At 40.7% G+C, this 23,329-nt stretch overlaps 1 protein-coding gene across 2 annotated transcripts in view; it reads right to left on the bottom strand.

Annotated features, from left to right (window-relative positions):
• Nucleotides 1-23,329, bottom strand: part of tmem9 (transmembrane protein 9) — a 99,733-nt gene that overhangs the window by 23,725 nt on the left and 52,679 nt on the right. For both annotated transcript variants that reach the window (XM_043717021.1, XM_043717020.1), the window contains exons 3-4: nucleotides 18,970-19,078; nucleotides 16,973-17,104 (exon numbers count right to left, since the gene is read on the bottom strand). In XM_043717021.1, coding sequence (XP_043572956.1) covers nucleotides 16,973-17,104; nucleotides 18,970-19,053 — 216 coding nt within the window. In that variant the 5' untranslated portion in view covers nucleotides 19,054-19,078. The remainder of the gene's footprint in view (nucleotides 1-16,972; nucleotides 17,105-18,969; nucleotides 19,079-23,329) is intronic.

Raw genomic sequence — 23,329 nt, 5'->3', positions numbered from 1 at the left:
CAAACCAGTCCACTGAGATTGTAAGACCATAAGAAATAGGAGTGGAAGGAAGGCCATTCAGCCCATTGATCTCTGCCTTGAAGACATTTAACGTCCCAGCCTCCACTGTGCTTCTTGGCAATGAATTCCAGAGGCCCACCACTGTCTGGCTGAAGAAATGTCTCCTCATTTCCGTCCTAAATTGACCCCCTCTAATTCTAAGGCTGTGCCCATGAGTCCTAGTATCCCCGCCTGACAAACAATTTCCCAGCGTCCATCCTTTCTAAGCCATGCATTATCTTATAAGTTTCTATTAGGTCTCCCCTCAACCTTCTAAACTCTAATGAATACAATCCCAGGATCCTCAGCCATTCATCGTCTGTTAGGCCAACCATTCCACGGATCATTTGTGTAACCTCCGCTGGACACGCTCCAGTGCCAGTATGTCCCTCCTGAGGTGTGGGCCCAAAACTGGACACAGTATTCTAAATGGGGCCTAATCAAAGCTTTACAAAATCTCAGTAGCACATCACTGCTTTTACATTCCAATCCTCGAGATAAACGACAACATTACATTTGCTTTCTTAACCACAGACTCAATTTGCGAGTCAACCTTTCGAGAATCTTGTACTAGCACTCTGAGATCCCTTTGTACTTTGGTTTTATGGAGAGTCAAGGGGCAGAGCTGAGTATGGTAGCCATTCCAAAAGAGAAAGAACTTGAAAAGCTAAAAGGTCTAAAAATTGATAAATCCTAGAGTTCTGAGGGAGGTGGCTGAAGAAATAGTGGAGGCGTTGGTTGTAATCTTTCAAAAATCACTGGCGTCAGGGAAAGTCCCAGACGATTGGAAAATCACTGTTGTAACCCCCTTGTTCAAGAAAGGATCAAGATAAAAGATGGAAAATTATAGGCCGATTAGCCTAACCTGAGCTGTAGGTAAAATTCTAGAATCCATCGTTAAAGATGAGATTTCTAAATTCTTGGAAGTGCAGGGTCAGATTAGAACAAGTCAGCATGGATTTAGTTAGGGGAGGTAACAAGTAGGTTAGTCAGGAAACCCAGTGGATGTTATCTATCAAGACTTCCAAAAGGCCTCTGATAAGGTACCTCACAGGAGGCTGTTGAGTAAGGTGAGGGCCCACAGTGTTCGAGCTGAGCTATTGGCATGGATTGAGGATTAGCTGTCTGACAGAAGGCAAAGAGTTGGGATAAAAAGGTTCTTTTTGGAGATTTTGATCCCTAGTTCTTCTCAGCACTTACCCTGTCAAGTCCCTGAAAAATCTTTTCTGTTTTAATTAGGTCACTACTCATTCTTTAAACTCTGGAAAATAACAGGCTCACATTTTTAATCTTGACACAGGACAAACCCGTCATCCCAGAAATCAGTCCAGTGAGACTTTGTTGCATTTTCTTTAATACAAGTTGATGGTTTTATTTTTAGGTAAGGAGACGTATACCTGCACTTAGCAAGTCCCTAAATAACTGTTCTCATGCTCCAAATCTCTTAGCAATAAAAATTCACATTTCAGTTTGCTGCATAATTGCTCGAGTATCTGCATGTTAAACTTCCTCGACTTGTGCCATCTGTACATCTTTGACCAACTCATTTAGCGTGACAATCCTTTTGTAGCCTCTTTGTGATCTCCTCACAGTTTAATTTCCAACCTAGATTTGTATGATCAGCAATTAGATACATTACACTCAATCTCCTCAAGTTGGTCTTTGCTATACAGTCTGTTCATATGTAACACTATATTCCATTCCTGTGCGATACACATTATAAGAAAATCGCGTAATAGCAGCATCTTTTAAACCAATGGGACTGGAATAGTGTTATAGCCAAAAGAGGCAAGGAAATTTGGCATTCTACAAATAATGGTCTAAATACTTCAATCGCGCTACAGCCAATTCAAGGTGTGTTATAGCAGACCGGACTGCACAATGCAAATAGCTGAAACTCAAGCACTGATCTTTGTACTTATCCAACTTATTACAGCCTGACAATGAAAATGACCAATTTATTCCCAGTGTTTTTATAATCTATTATGTAATCCTCAATTCCTGCTAATTTCTTTTGACTATCCAATTCGTTGTGCCTGTGTTGGTCTAATAACCTCCTGAAGCACCTGATGAAATTATGTTTGCTATCTTCCGACCCATAAGGTGTATTTTGGAATATAGGGAATTCTGGCGAATGGTGACTTGGGCTTTGAAAACTGGCCCCCATTTGCTGGAAATTCTTCTGAACCAGAAAAGAGTAATAGTGTATATGAAACACAGTGGAACAACGTGTTTTTCATTTTTATAGAATTGCTTTGTTGGATCTTTTTATTTTCTAAACATGAGCAGCCAGTCAGAACATTACAGCGTTCTGGGAGGTAGTAACCCTAAAAATAGCCTTTCAAATCATAAGGGAGAAGGAAATGAAGGATAATGTTGACCTTCATATTATGTACCACTTCAATGTAATTAGAGCTTGTCAGTGTTATACTATAAACCATGCAGATTGCTTTAAGTCTGAAAGAGAAATCTAGATTCACTTATAAATGCAGATTTCTTTGGGATTATAAACACACTAATGGTTAACCTTCTAAGCAGCATTCAGATCAGAAAGGTTAACTGCACTGGATGCATATAGAGTCTTGTTAATTTAGACAGTTGCATATTTTCCACCTTATGCCTACTACTGGGACAATGAGGAACAGTTTGAAAATTGGACCAGACTGTCCAGGAGAGATGTTAGGAAGCTCTTCTACATACAAAAGAGCAGTAGAGTTTTGGAACTCTCTTCCACAAACAGTAGTTGCTGCTTGACCAGTTGTTAGTTATAAATCTGAGATAGATAAAAACTTGTCTTTAAAAAAAAAATCTATCGACCAAAGGCAAGTTTATGGAGTTAGGCCAGAGATCAGACAAGATCTCATTAAGTAGCACAACAGGCTTGAGGGGCTGCATGGGCCTACTCCTGTTCCTCTGCTCCACTGAACACAGTTCCCCTTACACAGAGTTCAAAATTATGCCCAAAATGCAGCATAATAAAGTTTTACACATTCTTCACAAGAAGTGCAACATCGAATATTTTGATAAATAGGACTTCTGAGAAACTTCTAACTAGCCTGTTGAATACAAGTCATGACAAAGCCGAACGCGGACCTATATTAGGAATTGGAAAGAGTGTTATTGCTTGCTTTAGATAACATAAAAACTACTGACTCATTCTGCATTAGACAATCATACAACTATCAACAGAACCACTGCCAATAAAACAGTTAACTAGCACAAAAACATGCTGACTCATTAAACGGCACATGATCAGGAAAATAATACTGCTATAAATAACAAGACTCCAAATTGAACTACAGAAGTTAAGCATTGTAATAAACTGGATTTTTCACACACTGAGCTTTCATAGGCCTCTTCTGAGTTTATAATTTTATCACTTAATTGCCTCTGTTAGTGCTCTTCAATGATTATTCTGCCCACTTGTAAAACTCTCCCAAATGCAAGCAAATTCTAACATGAATTCCAGGGACCCACGTTGTCTTCCTGGTTGAAAAAATTCAGGGCTCCTTGCCTATAAGGCAATGATCAGAATAGTATGTTGTACTCTAGCTGTAGTTTAACCAGTTTTCTTTAATACAATGCCAGCACAATGTCATGGTTCTTATATTCCATATCGTGGCTAATAAAAGGAAGTTTCCTGAATGTTATCTTAATCATTTTGGATATACCTCCTGTGACCTTCAAGAATTCGTGGGCATATATTTCAAGGTGGCGAAAGTGAGGACTGCGGATGTTGGAGATTAGAATAGAGAGAGTGGTGCTGGAAAAGCACAGCAGGTCAGTAGCATCTGAGCAGCAGGAAAATAGAGGTTTCAGGCAAAAGCCCTTCGTTGTCACATTCCTAACAAAGGGCTTTTACCTGAAACATCGATTCTCCTCCTCCTTGGATGCTGCCTAACCTGCTGTGCTTTTCCAGCACCACACTCTCAACCCGTAGATTTCAAGGTGTCTATTCCTCTACACTTCTCAGCAGCTGAATTAGTGTGCATTTCTTAACTTTGTTTATACTCCCTAAATCTTTACTTATCTTGGATAAATTCCAATTGCTGCCTACCTAGTTGACATCTTCCTGCCATTTACAGTACTCTTCCTCACTTTCACCCACACAGCCAATTATTGTACCATCTGCAAACCTTGTGATCATGCATCCTACAGTTATGTCTAAATTGATGTATATTACAAAAAAGCAAGGAACCCAACAATGAGCATCACAGCTTGTTTTATGCTGTTGGGGATGAGAAGTGAGTGGAACAGATGAGGGTGCCAACAGCAAAAGATAAAAGAGAGAGCTAATAGTGCCAAAGGAGCGATAGATGTGTAAATGTTAAGTATGAAAAGAGAAAATGGGTTCATTGTCCAGGTGCCTAAGTAAAAAGATGAGGTGGTTCCAATGAAGCTCAATGCAAGCTGGAGGTATAACAATGTTAAGTTAAACAAATTCAGGCATAATATCTGTCCTCTGTTTTGCTTACAACACCTCTCCTCCCTGCCATAATTTGTGCTGTGTTGGCTTCGTTCTCAGCAGAGTGGACCCAATCCTAACAGATGTTTGGGAATTATTCTTCGGCCAGTGAACAAGTGAATGAGGTGTGTTGTAAATTTTTTGTTTCTTGGTACGTTGTATTTCATCGAATGTCATAACTTTAACCTCTTTTCTGTTGACACTAAAGTAACTTTGTACCTCCATCAGTTCAAGTAAAACTGAACATTCTTGAGGAGGAGCTTTCCTCTTGAGTGACATGAATTAATTCCCTGACTGGTAAAGGCTACCCCACTCATGGTTTACTATCTAACAAAGTAGAAAAGGTGTTTCTGGAAAAGTGCAGCAGGTCAGGCAGCATCCAGGGAACAGGAGAATCGATGTTTCAGGCATAAGCCCTTCTTCAGGAATCTAATCCTATCTAACAAAGTACTTAATTCTTCCAGACATAGCCAAAATACCCTAACAGCTTCTATTTTCTCTGACCTTTCCGCTGAACAACTCATCAGAAACATTTCTCTTTGCATCACACTGATCCCGATCTCTGAGCAAAGTCTGGTACTTTCCTGTGTGTTTACGCGATGAATAATTGTTGACAGTACTGAAACATTGCAGAAAAACAAACCTACCAATGGCAACAAACTGTTTTGTGTGGGTTTAATGGAGCTCTTTTTAAAATCAGGCTAGAATCCATAGGCTTTCATTACCTCTGCAACGAAAATAATTTGGAAAATAGCACAAGTGACGATCAAAGAGTCTCCTCAAATAGAATCACCGACTACAAAGAAAAACTGACCAGTGAGGCATTAAAACTATGGCTGTAAGGGCAACTCAAATCTCTCATGACAAGATAAACTGCCAGACAGATTCAGATCTCCGCCCAGCACTCAAAGGATTAATTCACATCTTATAGTAGGAATGCAATTGCACAATCTAAAACAAGCACACTTCCTGCAAACTGACAGTTTGAGCTTTTACTCAAGCAAACGTAGACTCAAAGAAACACAAAGTAATCCAAGCTCAAAAATACCAAAGGGAAGTAAAATGTCAAAACACCAAATTCTCAGCAACTATTTATATAATTTATGTATAAAGATGCAAAGCTACAGAGACACAAACTCAGGAAGCAACTACAAGAGAGGCGCTTCAGCCTTTGCCATTCACATAATACACAAAAGCAGTGCTATCAGTTAGAGCTGCTTAGCAGATCATACTCAATTGCAGCAGCCTGTTCTAAACCTTTGTGAGAACCAAGAGTTGCTCACATAGCAAGGGTGAGGAAGACTCATTTCGTGAACACAATGTTTTGATATGTCTCACAGGCCACCCACACACTGGACTCCTCCACTGAATCAGTAGTGGTAATAAACTGCTTGAATGTTACATTGTTGGTTCATTGTCTGAAATTTCCCACCACCACCCATTACCAGACAGCTACAGTTTCTGTGCATCAAGGCTATGTTTGCAATTTTATGGTACTGAATGTGAATTGATGTGAAGCTGGTCAATACTAAAATTTGAATATCATAGAATCCCTACAGTGTGGAAACAGGCCACTTGGCCCAACAAGTCCACATCGACCCTCGGAAGAACAACCCACCCACACCCATTCCCCTACTCTATTATTCAACATTTACCCCTGACTAATGTACCTAACCTACACATCTCTGAACACTATGGGCTATTTAGCATGGCCAGTTCACCAACGTGCAGATCTTTGGATTGTGGGAGGAAACCATGCAGACACAGGGAGAATGTACAAACTCTACAAAGACAAAGACAGTCACCTGAGGCAGGAATCAAACTCAGGTCCCTGGTGCTGCAAGGCAGCAGTGCCAGGAACCACCAAGCCACTGTGCCAACAATTTTCCATTGATTTGAAAGCTCAATCATATAACCAACGAGAGCATTAAATATAATTTGTTTGCATAAATGATAGCATTTATTGAGTATCCCTATTTACTCTTGAAAAGGTGGTGGTGAGTCAGCTTCTTGAACCAAAATTCCCCTAGTCTGGCTAAGCAAAGGAGTTCTGGAGATTTTGACTTGATGAAGGAACGGTGGTATATTTCCAAGTTAGGTTGGCATGTGGCTTGGAGGAGAATTTGGAAGAGCTGACACTCCCCATGCACCATTTGCCTTTATCTTTCTAAAGGGTAGCAGTGGCATGTTTAGCATATGTTACTCAAGAAATTCAGGAATTCAGCCTCTCTGTCCAAGTTAGACCAAGGCTGTAAAGATTGCTGGAGCCAAATCATCCATTTCATAGCAAAGTTGAGGACACATTTAATTTCTTTACTGGTGACTGGATGTGAATGTATGAGGCACGATTAGTAAGTTTGTGGATGATACAAAATCAGAAGGTATTGCTCTTAGGAAGGTTATCAAAAATTATACAAGAATCTTGATCAGATGGAGATGTGGGCTGAGGAAAGGCAAATGGAATTTACAGTTAAGTGTGAGGTGTTGCACTTTGGAAAGTCAAACCAAGGTAGGACTTATATAGTTAATGGTAAAGTCCTGAAGAGGAACGTTGTGGAACGGAGGAACCCAGGAATACAAGTACATAGTTCTTTTAAAGTGGTGTCACAGGTAGATAGGGTGGTGAAGAAGGCCTTCATTGGTCGAGGTACTGAGTATAGAAGTTGGGACATTATGTTAGTCTTTGGTGAGGCCGCACTTAGAGTATTGTGTGCAGTTTTGGACACCCTGGTATTGGAAAGACATAATTAAACTGGATAGAGTGCAAAGACTTACGAGGATTTTGCCGGGACCAGCAGGCCTGAGTTATAGGAAGAGCTTGGCCAGGATAGGATTTTATTCCTTGGAATGTAGGAGAATGAGGGTTGACCTTATCGAGATGTACAAGGTTATGAAGGGCATAGATAGGATAAATTCAAACTCACAATCACCACCATCTAGAAGGACAGCACCCACAGATATATGGGAACACCACTAATCGCAAGATCTCCTCCAAGTCACTCATCATTCTGACTTGTAAATATATTACTTTAGCGTTACTGGGTCGAGATCCTGGAATTCTTTCCCTAACAGCACTGTGTGTACCTACAACAAATGGATTGCAGCAGTTCAAGGCAGCTCACCATCACTTTCTCAGGGGCAACAAGAGATGAGCAATAACTGCAGCTACAGCTTCCCATAAATGAATTAGAAAAAAAAAATCCTCTCTTTATTGTTATCAAGACCCCAAAGCACATAATTAGAAGTGTAATTTGAACAGTATTGGCTCTGCACAGAGGAAGAGATTACCCTTATATCAGATTATTCATGTACCTATCGCTGGAGAAGTTGCAGTATTGGGCAGTAAGATGTGTTTTATTTCTTTGAAAAAAAAAGGCATGAAAAATTGAATTTAAGGGACATTATTTACAGATGTGAGACACTTAGAGAGGTCAGCCTTGCTATTCCATCAGCTTGGAGCACTTGAGTGTTATATCATGTTAAATGGTTATCATAATTTCTGTCAGAAATGAAATCAGACTTTTTGTTTCCTTCCAATTCGATTTATATTTTCCTCTGCAAAAGGAATGTCAGAATTTACTCTGCCTTTCATCCTAACATACAAAATAAGGTTGGTTAAAGTCGAGGATGTAGTCCATTGACAGTGACTACTGGTAGATGGATACACCCTTTTTGAAGGACCACAATGCTTGTTTTAATTAATTGTGACTGATTAATAATTGTACTGTTCAGGTCAAATCAAATTAAATCCACGCTTAATGACTTTCACCTGCTAAAATGAGTATACATTGTATAGATTTTATACGTATAACTATCTTTTCTAGTTCCTCCCATCCTGAAGGAATAAATGTTCCAAAGAGTGAGAACGGAATCTCAAAAGCTCTCTGGTAGCTTATCCGAATTATTATTTGAGAGTGCGCCTGACAGTGTACTGACAGTGATTAGGATAGCAGCACCCTGGAACCTGATCCAACCTCACCACAATAACACGTCTCCTAGCAAGGGTTAGCAGGAAACAGCTGCAAACAAAAAAAAACTAGTTGTTATTCCACTCAATCCTGGAGCATCAAGGCCTCCAATGTTGTGCTGGTCAACTCAGCAGAGTTTCTAGTCTATGCGGCATTGTCTATGTGAGGAGACCAGGCATAGACTCATGTTCAATCAGGCCCATCACAGGTGTATGGAAATTAGTTTTAGGTGCTCATAACATCCACTTCAAAAAGAATGAGAACCATCAACAAAGTGAAATCTCGGATTTCAGACGCCACTCAACATCATGGCATAGCCACATAAGGTAAAAGCTGTGACGACTTGAGATTTCTATTCTGTCCAGATAACGTCTTGAAACATAAATGGAGATTGTTTTTAACTGCTGATGACATCCTGAAGTGGCTGACTGTGCGTTGCTCACTGACATTCGACCAGCCTAACATTGTGATTTCTTACCTCATAATAAGCACTTGTAAAATTCATTTCCTCTTGTTATCATCAGACCACCTACGTTGGCTCTCATCAGCCCTCACACAGACTGGCATGAATAAATTTTACCCAACCTAGTATTAGAAGCATCACTACACTGTAAACAAAGTCGGAAATGACTGCAATAAATCTATTAAAACAGGAGTGGCAGGAAGCGTGGTAAGCTTTTTTTAAAAAAGTTGTTTGATCTTAAATATACGTTTTATTTTTAGATTACACAGGTAATTTTAAAAGCTAGAACCATTAAATAAGAAATTCTGAAAGCAAAAAAACTTAAAGATTAAACATAGTTACCCAACAATAAAATAACAAGAAGGGGGAAATACTCAACAAAATGTATCCTGAAAGCAATGTTTGGGACAACGGGTTCAGTGATTGGAATATTAACCAGAAAGTAGAAACATTAGCACTTTATGCAAGGCTCACATTTATACAGCATGCTATTATTGTTACTGCAAGATCATTACATGATCCTCATGTGCTGCACATAAGTATACTTTGTAAGCAATGCAGGCATCATTCTGAACTAGAACATTCTCATAAATATTAGTAAGGTGAACAAGTAGTTCATTTTTGCAGTGGCAGGGGTGGAAAATGAAGGAAGAGAACTTAATGCACTGCTCTGAATACTGTCACAGAATTGTTGATATTCACCTGATCAGAAAAGGTGTTTAAGTTTAGTGTCATATCTGAAATGCATCACTGACAATGCAGCAGTCTGTCAGTACTGCACAGGAATGTCAGTCTGTATTAAATACCATAACCTTGAATAAGTCTGAGACCACAACCTTTCGAGGCAATAAAAAAAAATGTCCAATTGGAATTAAAATCATATCTAGGCAATGTTTCTATGTTAATAGAGAAAAGTTCCAGCTTGAGGAAAGTCCAGTAACAAAAATCAGTAATACTTGGAAATGAATGAACCAGTCACACTGGGCTTCTGCTAAGAATAAAAAAGAGTCAAACCAATTTTACTGGTTTTACCTTTTGGGTCATCATTACCATGTAAATCAGGTTGTAGCTTTTCATTAGACTTCTTCGTCCAGCCAATTTTACTTGAGTTTCAACCTTTCTTCAGGAGGAAGGTACACCTACAGTATTGTTAGAGTGGGAGTTGCAGGATTTTGATCTAGTGACAATGAAGGAAAAGTAACAGTTTTAAATCAAGATGGAGGGGACCTTACAGGTGTTGCTCCCACCCAACTGCTGCATTTGTTTTTTTAAAACTGTGGAGCTTGTGCATTTCAAACAAGCCGTTGAAGGAGCCTAGCTGAGTTTTTGCACAAAATCTTGCAGATGGTACAGACAGCTGCCACTGTTCATTGGCGTGGAGGAATTATACATTAAAAAGGTGTTGGTTTGGGTGCCTGGCTGCTTTGTCCTGCTACTGGAGTATTGTTGGAACTGCACTAAAAGCAGACAGTTGAAGAGTATTTCATCACACTCTTTACTTGGGTCTTGTGGCTAGGGTTTTAGGAGTCAAGAAGAGAGAGAGTTACTTGCTCCAGAAATTCTAGACTCTGACCTGCTTTTTTGGCACTGAATCTATATGGCTTTTCTAGTTCAGTTTCTGGTCAGTAGGACCCCCAGGATGTAATGCCATTGAAGCTCATGGAGCTAAGTTAGAATCACTTCTGTTTGAGAAGGCACCGTGTTGTGTATGTTACTTGCATCAAGAGCTTAGCTGATGCAAACGCTGGACCAATTAGATTGCAGAGAAAATGTTTTTAAACGCTTGAGGTCAGATATTAAACCCATTCACAAAAGTCTGTCTGTATACTTTTAATGTAAAGAGCAAAACATTATTTAAATACAGGTCGTTCTGCTATAACGTCCATTTCGTCATTACGAATTGGCTGTAATGCAACTGATGAATTGGTGATGCCGTTTCTAAAGGGCAAATGTTTAAAACATGTGTTGGCTGTAAAGTGATTACATTGCCAACACTTTAAGCACTGTTTATAAAGCATGACTTTTCTATAATGCAGAGTTACACAATAACACAACCATTGCGTTTTGGAAGAACTGACTGTATGAAAACATGAACTACATTTCTCCAAGCAAAAATGAAATCTGAAAAGATTTCATGAAAAGCCCCAGAAAAGAATTCAAATTCACACTATTACCTTTACCTCAAACATTCTTACAACACCAAATACTCCAGTGAAGGGATATCGCTATCTCCACACCAAACCCTCCTACTCAGCTGGCACAGCTTCAACTGGCTTCCTTCCTGTAAATTTCTGTACTTCTACTTCATAGTTTTGCCTTCAGCTGCAAGCTCTCCCTGAGTCAGCTAAAACTAACTGCAAACTAAATTCACCATTATATTAACTTTAGAGAAAACACAAGTTACCTAAACTCAGTTTTATTTTCCCCCCATTGGTTGAGTGACATATAGGTTTTGTCTCTCACTCGGTGTCCCCGCATCCTGTCAATCTGGAACAGCACACTTTTTCTAGGTTGTTAAAAATAAATCAGCTACTAATTACTGTCTCTTCATTTCAAGGATTGTAATACCTCATTAAAAATACACGGAAACAAAATACTTCCAGAATTCTCAAAGCCACTCACGAAAACTCTAAAGCAAAATTCTAACTATGGCCTTCACTATCAAACATACAAAATACAAAATGCACATTAAGCTTCATAAAATCACAGAACCCTTAGTGTTGAGGCAGGCTATTAAGCCCATAGAATCCACACCAACCCTCTGAACAGCATCCTATCCAGACGCACTGCCCTAGCCCTACAACGCTGCTAACCCACTTAGCCTGCACATTCCTTGAGACTATGGGCACTTTTGCATGGCCAATCCACCTAACCTGCACATCACGGAACTGGAAACCAGAACACCTGCAGGAAACCCACACAGACATAGGAAGAATGCATGAACTCCACACAGACATCACCAGAGGGTAGAAATGAAGTTGAGGCAGCAGTGCTAAACACTGTACCACTTTTATAAGTTAAATCAATGGTTCAAAGTCCTAACACTTGCCATTTATCAGCCCAAGTCTGGAAGCTGTCCAGAACTTGCTGCATATGAATAAAGGCTTCACTGTATCTGAGGAACTACAAATGCGGATGGAAGTGCTGATCAGATGGGGCAATATGCTGAAAGGTGGCAGATAGAATTTAATTAAATGCGAGGTGCTACATTTTGGGAAAGCAAATCTTAGCGGGACTTATACACTTCAAAGATAACCTGGAATGCAGGTTCATAGCTCCTTGAAAGTGGAGTCGCAGGTAGATATGATAGTGAAGAAGGCGTTTGGTATGCTTTCCTTTATTGGTCAGAGTATTGAGTACAGGAGTTGGGAGGTCATGTTGCGAGTGTAGAGGGCATTGGTTAGGCCACTGTTGGAATATTGTGTACAATTACATCCTTCCTATCGGAAGGGTGTTCTGAAGCTTGAGAGGGTTCAGAAAAGATTTACAAGGATGTTGCCAAGGTTGGAGAATTTGAGCTATAGAGAGGGACTGTTTTCTCTGGAGCATAGGAGGCTGAAGGGGTGACCTTATAGAGGTTTATAAAATCATAAATATACAGTTTTTTTCCCTGGGGTGGAGGAGTCCAGAACTAGAGGGCATAGGTTTAGGGTGAGAAGGAAAAGATATAAAAGAGACGTAAGGGGAAATGTTTTCATGCAGAGGGTGGTACATGTATGGAATGAGCTGCCAGAGGAAGTGGTGGAGGCTGGTATAATGGCAACATTTAAAAGGCATCTGGATGGGTATAGGAATAGGAAGGGTTTGATGGGATATGGGCCATGTGGGACTAGATTGGGTTGGGATATCTGGTCGGCACGGACGGGTTGGACTAAAGAGTCTGTTTCCATGCTGTACATCTCTATGACTCTATATTGTGCATTTGGCTGGGGGTGGGGTGGGGTGGGGAGGAGTGGAGGAGACAGGAGGAGGTGGAGGAGGAGGAGAGATGGTCACGGATGAAACAGCTGAAAACGTTGGGCCTTGGACACTGCTTGAGGAACTCTTGCAGAAAGAGATGTCCCAGGATTAAAGATGAATAACCTCCAACAACTATCTTCCTTTGGTGTAAGCACGACTCCAACCACTGGAGAGTTTTCCTCCTGATTTGCTCGGATTCCAGCTCCATGACACCACACTCCGAAAAATGCTTTCTTGATGTCAAGGGCAATTGTTTTCACCTAATCTCTGGAATTCAGCTCTTTTGCCTACATTTGGAAGATGTTTTAGTGAGGTCAGGGGCTGAGTGATCCTGGCAGAACCCAAACTGAGTGTCAATGAGAAGGTTATTAAGGAGGAAGCAGCACTTGGCAGCACAGTTGAAAACCCATTCCCTCACTCTGCAAAGCCAGACCAGTAGGAACTAATTGACTAAAGTTGGATTTTCCCTCCTTACTGTGGACAGGACATACTTGGGCAATTTTGCACATTGCTAGGTAGATCCCAGTGTTATAGTTGCACTGGAATAGTTTCGTGCAGCTAATCCTTTTTATATGGTACTGTTGCCGAATCTAGTCGACTCATAGCTTCTGAGGTATCCAGTGCCTTCAGCTAATTCTTTACATCAAACAAATGAATCAAATTGGTTAAAGAGTGACATTGGTAATGCTGGGGATCATCCATTCAGCACCTCTGGATGAAGATGGTTGCAAATGCTTCATCCTTGGTTTTTTTCTGTAGTGAAGTGCTCTGTCCCCCAACATTATGAATGTGGATAGTTATGGGGCCTCCTGCTCCTGTTAGTGGTTTAACTTTCCAATACCATTCACAGCTGGATATCATCAGATTGCAGAGTTTATACTGATCCATTTATTATGGAATCATTTACTCCAGTCTATTGCCATACTGCTTCTGCTGTTTGACATGCTAGTGGTTCTGTGTTGTAGCTTTACCAGATGGACACTTCAATTTCAGGTACGTTCAGTGCTGTTCTTGGCGATCTTCACTCAATTAGGGCTGATCACCTGGCTGATGGTAGGGGTAGAGGATGTGCCAAGCTGTGAGATTACAGATGGTTGGAGAACACAGTCCTGCTGCTGCTCATGACCCACAGGGCATCATGGATATTTTTTGGAATTGCTCAATCTGTTCAAAACCTATTCCATTTAGCACAGTGGCAATGTCACACATGATGGAGGGTATCCTCAATGGAAGGAGGGCACTTCATCTTCACAAGTACTGTGTTTTTGCAAACGGTGACACAGTGATATGCCACTGGACTGGTTAGTAATCCACAGCGCCAGATTAATGCCCTGGGGACGAGCTGTCAAATCCTACCATAGTAATGGTGGAACATAAATTTAGTTAATAAATCAGAAACATAAAACTGGCTTCAGTGATGGTGAGTCTTTTTGGGAAGGAAATCTGTCTCTCTTACTTGGTCTGGTTTGATGTGATTCCAAACCCACAGTACGTGGTTGACTCTTCACTGTCCTCCAAAAGGTCTAATAAGTCACTCAGTTCATGGGCAATTAGGGGATGCATGACAAATTCTAGCCTTGCAGTGACACCCACATCACAGAAAAAAAAAGTAAAAACTCCTCCTAGTAGTGTCATGGGCAGATGCATCTCGGACAGGTAGATTGGGGAGGATGAGGTCAAACATATTTTTCCTTTTTGTTGGTGTCTTCACCATGAGCTGACCCAGTCTAGTATCTATGTCCTTTTGGACTCGACTAATTTGGTGGTTAGTGATGCTGCTGAGCACCTCTTGGTGAAGGGCATTGAAGTCGCCCCAGACAGAATGCATTCTATATCCTTGCCATACTCAAATGCTTTTTTCCCAAATTGGTGTTTAACATAGAGGAGCATGGATTCACCTGCTGAGGGGTCTGGGAGGTGGGCATCAGAAAGGAGGTTTCCCTGCCAATATGTGAACCAATGTTCATGGGGTCCAGAGTCAATGCTGAGGACTCCCAGGACAACTCTCTCCTGACTGTATACCACCGTGCCACCACTTCTGCTGAATCTGTCTTGTGGGTGAGGCAGCAGATAAGCAGGGATTATGATGGTGGTGTCTGTGACATAGCCTGTAAGGTAAAATTCTGTGATGACAATTATATCAGACTCTTCCTTAAAATCAGTATATCAGCTCTCCCAATTCTGGTACAAGCCCTTAGATGTTAATAAGTAGGTCACTGCAAATTGATAGGGCTGGGTTTGTTATTGTCGAGTGGCAATGCTAGTGCCAGGTGTTCTGCGCAGTTCCATTCCTTTTCATAGACTTCTTAGCAGTTTGATACAATTGAGTGGCTTGCTCAGCCATTTAAGAGTAAACACTTGGAGGAGAATCTGGAAACACAAATGTCAGACCAGATAAGGATGTCAGATGTCTTTCGATGAAGGACTTTAATGACTCCAGCAATGCCAATGATACCTCATAAGCATTCCAGTTCACTTAACCACCTGATGAACAAACTGGAATGCACAAGGAGGTCAGGATGGCATATGACCTGCGGGGAAACCTGCAGGAGGTGGTATTCCTTTGACATTGCTGATCTCAGCTTTCTTAGTGGCAGGGGTGAGTGGGATTCTTTTTCTTTCCTCACTACTATTGGATGTTTTCGAGCAACATTTCTAGTGGAAAGTCAATAACGTGACCGAATCTTTACCATCGAGTAATCCATGCTTCTGCCAGTTGTATTACAACTAACACAATATCACGTCTTTCCCTTATTTCCTTACGGTTCTGACGAGTGGGAAGTGATTAGCCCTGCAAAATACTTTTCTACTGTGATCATGCTCAGGGACTTGGTAAAGTAATCTCAAATTCTATGAAAAGCAAATCTGTACTTTCTAGTAGGATCTACCAGACAAGGAGTGTAAAAATGTCTGATTTGTTATTCTCAGCCTGGAGGCACTGAGACTATTAACAATTCTGTAACTGCTTACCTAGTCAATTGAGTACAAGCCATGAATCAAACATGAGGCCTATTTAGGTTCTACAGTACATTACTCACGAAGCTAATCAAGTCGTATACAGATTTCCAAATCAACAAGCCAAACCTAAAGCCCACAGCAATACATCAAGACTTTTGAAAGATATCGTAATATTTTCTCTTCTTTTGACTTCGAACCTCAGAAGTTGCCTGAGATAGTGAAGCATAACATTACATTGCAAAGTACAGTACTGAGTAACGACCATTACATTGGAGAGTGCTGTATTGAGCAATTAATGATGACATTTCAACAGAGAATGAGACAGCAATTAATGATAATAGTACATTGCAAAGCCAATGTGTGCACATTCTTATCCAGAGTGTAATCTCTGGAGATTAGTTCTAGCTGTATTCTCAGTGTGATGTCTCTACACTCTCAAATCCCTTTCCAAGTATCTCTTCTCCTATTCAATTCCTTTCACTTTTACTTATAATGTGCAAGTACTTGGTTACTACAATGCATTTTTTTTTGCTACATGGCCAGACAAGTGGATTGTTGATCTATTAAGTGATTATCAATAAAACTTAGGAACAAAAGTTTCCAAAACGCTGATAGCTCTGGACAGAGCTCATCCATCCCACATTGTTAGAATATACCTCTCATGAGCAGCCAACTTTTGGTTTGGTACTTTAAGTCAAGACCATGTTTGATATGAATTTTTGCACACCTTCTTAAGTAGAATTCCTATTTATTGAAGGAACATTGAATAATAAACATGATCATAAGCAGTGACATCATCTGTAACAGTTTGAAAACCAGTGGGAAACAACGAAGAACAACATGAAAGAGAACTAAAAGAAAAAAATCTCATTCTATGTTAAAAAGTTCATTAACTGCTATTAAATGCAGAGTATAAAATTAACCTGTGTTCACAAATTAATGATGACATTTCAACAGAGAGTGAGACAGCAATTAATGATAATAGTACATTACAAAGCCATATAAAAAGTTCTCACATTTGGCACTGATCAATCACGTAAAGGTGAATGATTCGCAGGTTTGTAGGTACCTCCCACTTATTGTAAAAACCCACCTGGAATTATAATTCACTTTCCATACCTCAGTGTCTTCCTCATTGTGCAGAGGTTGAATATATGAATCCGGTTTTCGGATAAGTGGATCCACTATCATCAGGAATGCCATATACACCAGTAGAGCTCCAACAACAGTAAGGTAAATGATGATTGTTACCTGTCAAATCAAGATTTACAAAGAATAAATGTATCTTCAGTTTTTCATAAATCAACAACTCCATATTTGCTTTTGTTTCCATTACATCTTATGATACAAATTGCTTTCTTTAAATAACAAATATTACACAATATTTTCAGCATTAGTTTCCATTTTGTTGGCCCTGTGACCACTCTGGATCTTTCATAAACAAAAACATTATTCAGAATGAAGATAGTAGTGTTTTGAAGTACTATTCGTCTATATCAGATATGGTTGACTGTATATATGATTCCCAATACTAATGAACTGGGTGTGACCAAGCTGCAATGGCCGAGTTAGCTTAAATTCCTCCTTCCCATTTTCACTAACCAAAACAAAACCAGGGGTGGCACAGTGGTTAGCATTGTTGCTTCACAGCACCAGGTACTCCGCTTCGGGTGACTGTCTGTATGGAGTGTGCACAAAACCCTTGTGACTGCATGGGTTTCCTCCGGGCACTCTGGTTTCTTAGACAGTCCAAAGATGTGCAGGTTGGGTGGATTAGCCATGGGAAATGCAGGGTAACAGGACTCGGATAGGATGGGGGAGTTGGGTCGGAGTGGATGCTCTTCGGATGGTTGGTGTGGACTTGTTGGGCCGAACGGCTTGCTATCAGACAGTAAGGACTCTATGATGATTCTATGAAGGACTGCGACAGAATTCGGAGACTATTATCCTTCAAACTAAGAACTGCCAAATTAAACCGTAAGGAATTGTTTTTGTTTTTATGTAGCAAGTTTGATGAGCTGAAACATGTTGCCCAAAATTAAATTGTATTTTTCAATTCAGAGTAGTAGTCATATAGATATACAGCATGGAAATAGACCCTTCTGTCCAACTCGTTCATGCTGACCTTCATCTAAACCGATACAAACTATTTGCTAGCACTTGGCCCATAGCCCTCTAAACCCTGCCTATACATAAACCATCCAGATGCCTTTTAAATGTTGCAATTGTACCAGCCTCCGCCACTTCCCCTGTCAGCTCATTCCATGCATGCACCACCCTCTGTATGAAAACATTGCCCCTTTGGTCCCTTTTATATCGTTCTGTTCTCATCCTAAACCTATGCCCATTAGTTCTGAACCCCCCACCCAGGTAAAAGACCTTGTCTATTTATCCTATCTATGCCCCTCATAATTTTGTAAACCTCTAAGGTCAGCCCTCAGCCTCTGACACTTCAGGGAAACCAGCCCCAGCCTGTTCAGCCTCTCCCTATAGCTCAAATCCTCCAACCCTGGCAACATCCTTGTAAATCTTTTCTGAACCCTTTCAAGTTTCACAACATCCTTCCAATAGGAAGGAGACCAGAGTTGCATGCAATATTCCAAAGTGGCCTAATCAATGCCCTATACAGCCGCAACATTACCTCCCAACTCTGAAACTCAATACTCAAAACAATAAAGGAAAGCATACCAAACGCCTTCTTCACTATCCTATCTACCTGCGACTCCACTTTCAAGGAACTATGAACCTGCACTCCCAAGGTCTCTTTGTTCAGCAACGCTCCCTAGGACCTTACCATTAAGTGTATAAGTTCTGTTCTGATTTGCTTTTCCAAAATGCAGCAACTCACATTTATCTAAACTGAACTCCATCTACCATTCCTCAGCCCATCAACTGGTAGCATGGATAGAATAGGCCAAATTCCCTCTCTCTATGATGTACAATTCTAAGCATGAAATAGGAATATGAAATAAATCCAAAGCAGTGTTTACAAATCAACTGCAGGACTCCACTAAACGGGTCATTTAGATGAATAATCTTGGTAATAGCGCTTCATCATGGGGCTTGGAGTTGGGGAAGCTGAATTATCAGAGGTAATGAAGAAGGTTTATTTGTACCTTGATCGTAGTGGTGCTTCTTTCTTCGTATTTACACTCACACAGCAAACAGTAAGCCTCCACATCTCTGCCCGGCACTGGCATAGGTTCCACAACATGTAGGCAATTACTGAAAATGCAAAACAGCCCCTTACTGAATGAACAGGACTTTCAAAAAATGTACAACTTTTAACACATATTTGGTTTTTACAACCTTTCTTTCAACTGCAGCAGCAGTTCTTTTCTCAAGTGGAAATATTTCTGACTGTGACACAACCTAAACATAATTGGCACTTTGGAATGTTTACGAACTTTTCAGTAATGTTTAAATCATGAGTGTATTTCTGCTACCAGGAGTTGCAGGAGTTTTGGGATTGGGGTAGAGTAAAGGAATAAAATTACAATGTATCCAACACTATCGTTCAAAACATATCTAGATGCAAATGAGACATGTAACAAACAGATGAATAAAAAGAAAAACTCTGATTTTTCAAAAGCAGGCGGTGACTGTCGTCTCCAGTGCCGATCTTCCTCTGTTTGTAGATCTCCCTGGGTCGTCTTTGGTCTTCTAATATAAAGATGTTTCATATGAAAAAGGTACCTTTGACAGAGAGTGTGGTAAAGAGCAGTCTTTCAATGGCAGTCAGTATTCTTTCTGGCCAACTGTCCAAAATACCTGCATTTTTTACATCCCAAACATCAGATTCACTCATTGGTTCAAGTTGCTAAACAGAAAAATTAAAATTTGATTAGGTTTTAGTACCTTTGGTTAAATTCGAACTGCTGTGAAAACAACTCAAGTATCTAGGTTACTGCCAAATGTTACATCTTCCAATTTTCCAGCACACTCTATGACAGCTAAATCAGTCACATTACAGGTACTTGCTAGCTTCACTCTCTCTCAAAGATACAGTACACGCCTTCAACTTCATAACAGCCTCCCCCAATGAAAAAAAATGAACCATCATAATGAAAAGATGGCTTTTTTCCTAATTCTTCACCCTATTACTAGGAAATACATAGGACATTGACTTAAGTTCATATTAACTTCTGTACACGTACACGTACACACACAGACACAGTATCTGTTCAATTTTATCTATACTTTATCCATTAAATCCACAATAATGCATCTGCTATCACATTCTTATGACTCACAACATGTACGATTTGTAAATTCTTTAACATAACACTCCAACAAAATCTCATTCACGTCTTTAAATCGTTCCAAGAATGTAGGAGGATTGTGATCCGTGTACACAACTGTCTCAGACACATTGTTCATGACATAAACATTAAAATGTTGTAAGGCCAGTACCAAAATCAATAATTCCTTTTCGACTGTACAGTATTTTCTCTTTGAAAAGTTACTTTGAAAGGTAACCAACTGGCAGTTCAATTCCACCATTATCTTCCTGTAGCAGTACAGTTCCAAATCCTATGTTGCGAGCATTGATTGCAACTTTGAAGGGTTTCAAAAGGTTTGGTGTAGCTAAAACTGGTGCGGTGGTTAACACTGTTTCTAAATTGTCAAATGCCTCCTGGCATTATTCCGTCCACAAAGTTTGTGTTCTTCTTCAGCAAATCTATTAGCGGTGCCACTATGTTGCTGAAGTTTCGGGACAAACCTCTGGTAGAATCCTTTATTCCTGATGAAGGGCTTTTGCCCGAAACGCCGATTTCGAAGCACCTTGGATGCTGCCTGAACTGCTGTGCTCTTCCAGCACCACTAATCCAGACTCTGGTAGAATCTACCTAGTCCCAAAAATCGAAGCACCTCTTTCTTCGAGGTTGGTCATGGAAATTCCTCCAAGGCCTTCTCTTTGCGTTCCTTGGGGTCAACCTTCCATGTCTGATGGTGAAAGTGAGGACTGCAGATGGTGGAGATTAAAGTCGAGAGTGTGGTGCTCGAAAGGCACAGCAGGTCAGGCTGCATCCAAGGGGCAGGAGAATCGTCGCTTCGGGCAAAAGCCCCCGACACAGTTTGTTAACCCAGCCACAACTCTGTTCATGAGTCTTTGGAATGTGGCTGGTGCATTCTTATTCCAAAGGGTATCACTTTGAATTGATACAGCCCAGTTGGGGCTACAAATCCAGAAATTTCTTTCACTTTTTCCGAAATAGGTACCTGCCAATAACCACACAGCAAGTCCTATTTTGTGGTGTAACTGGCTTGTCCAACTTTCTCTATGCAGTCCTCCGATCTCAGTATTGGGTAGGAGTCTGATTTTGTTACGGCCTTGACCTTCCAATAGTCCACACAAAATCGTTGACTCCTGTCAGGTTTGGGAACTAACACGACCAGTGAACTCCACTCGCTCAGACTCTGTTCAATGATATCGTCGTTGAGCATCGCATCCACTTCCTTCTGGACCTGTGTGGCTTTGAAAGGATTCAGCCTGTCAGGGTGTTGTTTATCGAAAAGCATTCCTGACGTCTACCTCATGCACAATACTATTAGTAACCCCCCCCCCCAATCTTATTCCTACATATGTCCTCATACCGCTGCAACAAACCTTTCAACTGTGTTCTTTGCTCCTGACACAAATAGTTCACTAACCTATCCCACTCCTCAAGGATTTCCTCACTGTTTGACGTATTTGAGGCATATCAAACTTCACAACATCTGGATTTGATTCCTCACTCTGCAGGGCAGTAACTACCACCTGATTCTCCAGTTCCTTCTCTCTATTATAACATGGTTTCAACATATTCACATGACATACACGATACAGTTTTTTCCCTATCTGGCATCTTTACTAGATAGTTTACTTGACTCAACTTTTTCTCAATTTGATAGGGACCACTAAACCTGGCTTTGATCTCCTAGGATTGGTAACAATACTAATGTGTCATTCCCATGGGAAAATGTCTGAATTTCAGTTTCTAATCTGCCACTGCTTTATTCTATGCTGTGCTCTCTTCAGGTGCTGTTTAGCTACCTCACCTACCCAATTTAATCTCTCCTTCACCTCCGATATATAATCCAAGTGTGAGATCACCAACTTTGGTCCCTGTTAATTTCTTTTTAAACTAATTTCAAAGGGCCTCTATGTCTGAATATTAACCTAAAGGGAGTAAATGGAGTAGATTTGTTTGGAGCATCTCTAATGGTAAACAACACAATCATTAGGGTAATTCTGACAAGATGTTCTTAACATGGTCTTCAGAGTGTGATACCACCTTTGTCAAGTGCCATGGGATTCAGAATGATACGCAATGGATTTAAAGTGCTGTATGCCTAAGCTATCCATAACTTGCTTAAATAGCCTAGCAGGAAAATTAGACTCTTGGTCTGATTGAATCTCTCTGTGTAGCCCATACCACGTGAAGAAAGCTTTCAACTCCTCTACCACCCTTTTTGCCTTTAATACTCTGTAATGGAGTTGCCTCCGGAAATCTGGTAGACACATCAATTATAGTTAGCAAATACTGGTTCCCACTTTTAGTTTTTGGGAGGAGACCTATCAATCATAACGCACATGAAAGGTTCTTCGAATGTAGGAATTGGCAACAAAGGTGCTGGTTTTATTACTGCCTGTGGCTTATCTACCATTTAGCATGATGGCAAAAGTTAACTCCATCCTTGAGCATTCCAGGCCAATAGAAATGCTTTTGTGCCTTAGTCTGAGTCTTCTGTACACGTAGCTGACCTCCTACAGGTAGTTTGTGTGCTATCCATAACACTTCCTGTCTTTATGCTACTGGCAACACAATCTGGTCCACTCCTGCCCAGTTCTCCTCTGCACTAACCTGCCGTGGTCTCCATATTCGTCTTAGGATTCTAGCTTTAAGATAATAACCCTCAGGAATATTCTCTGCTTCATTCTCTGCGTATGCATCAACATATGTATCTTTATTGGTTTGTCTTTCTGTTCTAAGTCCTTTATCCTTTCAGGACTAAACACTTCTGCCCGACCCTCTGAGTGTTCAGGTTTTCCCTGCACCATTACGTCAAACAGGGTGTCCTCAACTCCTTAATTTTTCTCTTTAGTTTTTGCTTCATGCTGTGACTGATGACAGTGGGATCTTGTTACTACAGAGATGGGGAAAATTCCAGAGTATTTTTCTTTTAACTCCTCAGTGCCTGGTTTTCCATGGGTTTCTCCACAACAATGGGACGCACTCCCACCTTGGATCCTGCTAAATCGTTCCCAAGAACAAACTGTATTCCTGGAACTGACACACTGTCAATCTCAGCCTGCTCCTGCCCCATCAAACTCATCTCTGCATACCTCGACACGGTCCTGTCCCCCTTAGTCCAAGAAGTCCCCACCTACGTTCGGGACACCACCCATGCCCTCCACCTCCTCCATGATTTTCGCTTCCCCGGTCCCCAACACCTTATCTTCACCATGGACATCCAGACCCTGTACACCTC

The sequence above is a fragment of the Chiloscyllium plagiosum genome, chromosome 26 (assembly GCF_004010195.1).
Source record: "Chiloscyllium plagiosum isolate BGI_BamShark_2017 chromosome 26, ASM401019v2, whole genome shotgun sequence".
NCBI lineage: Eukaryota > Metazoa > Chordata > Chondrichthyes > Orectolobiformes > Hemiscylliidae > Chiloscyllium > Chiloscyllium plagiosum.
This window is presented reverse-complemented; position numbering and strand designations above follow the sequence as displayed.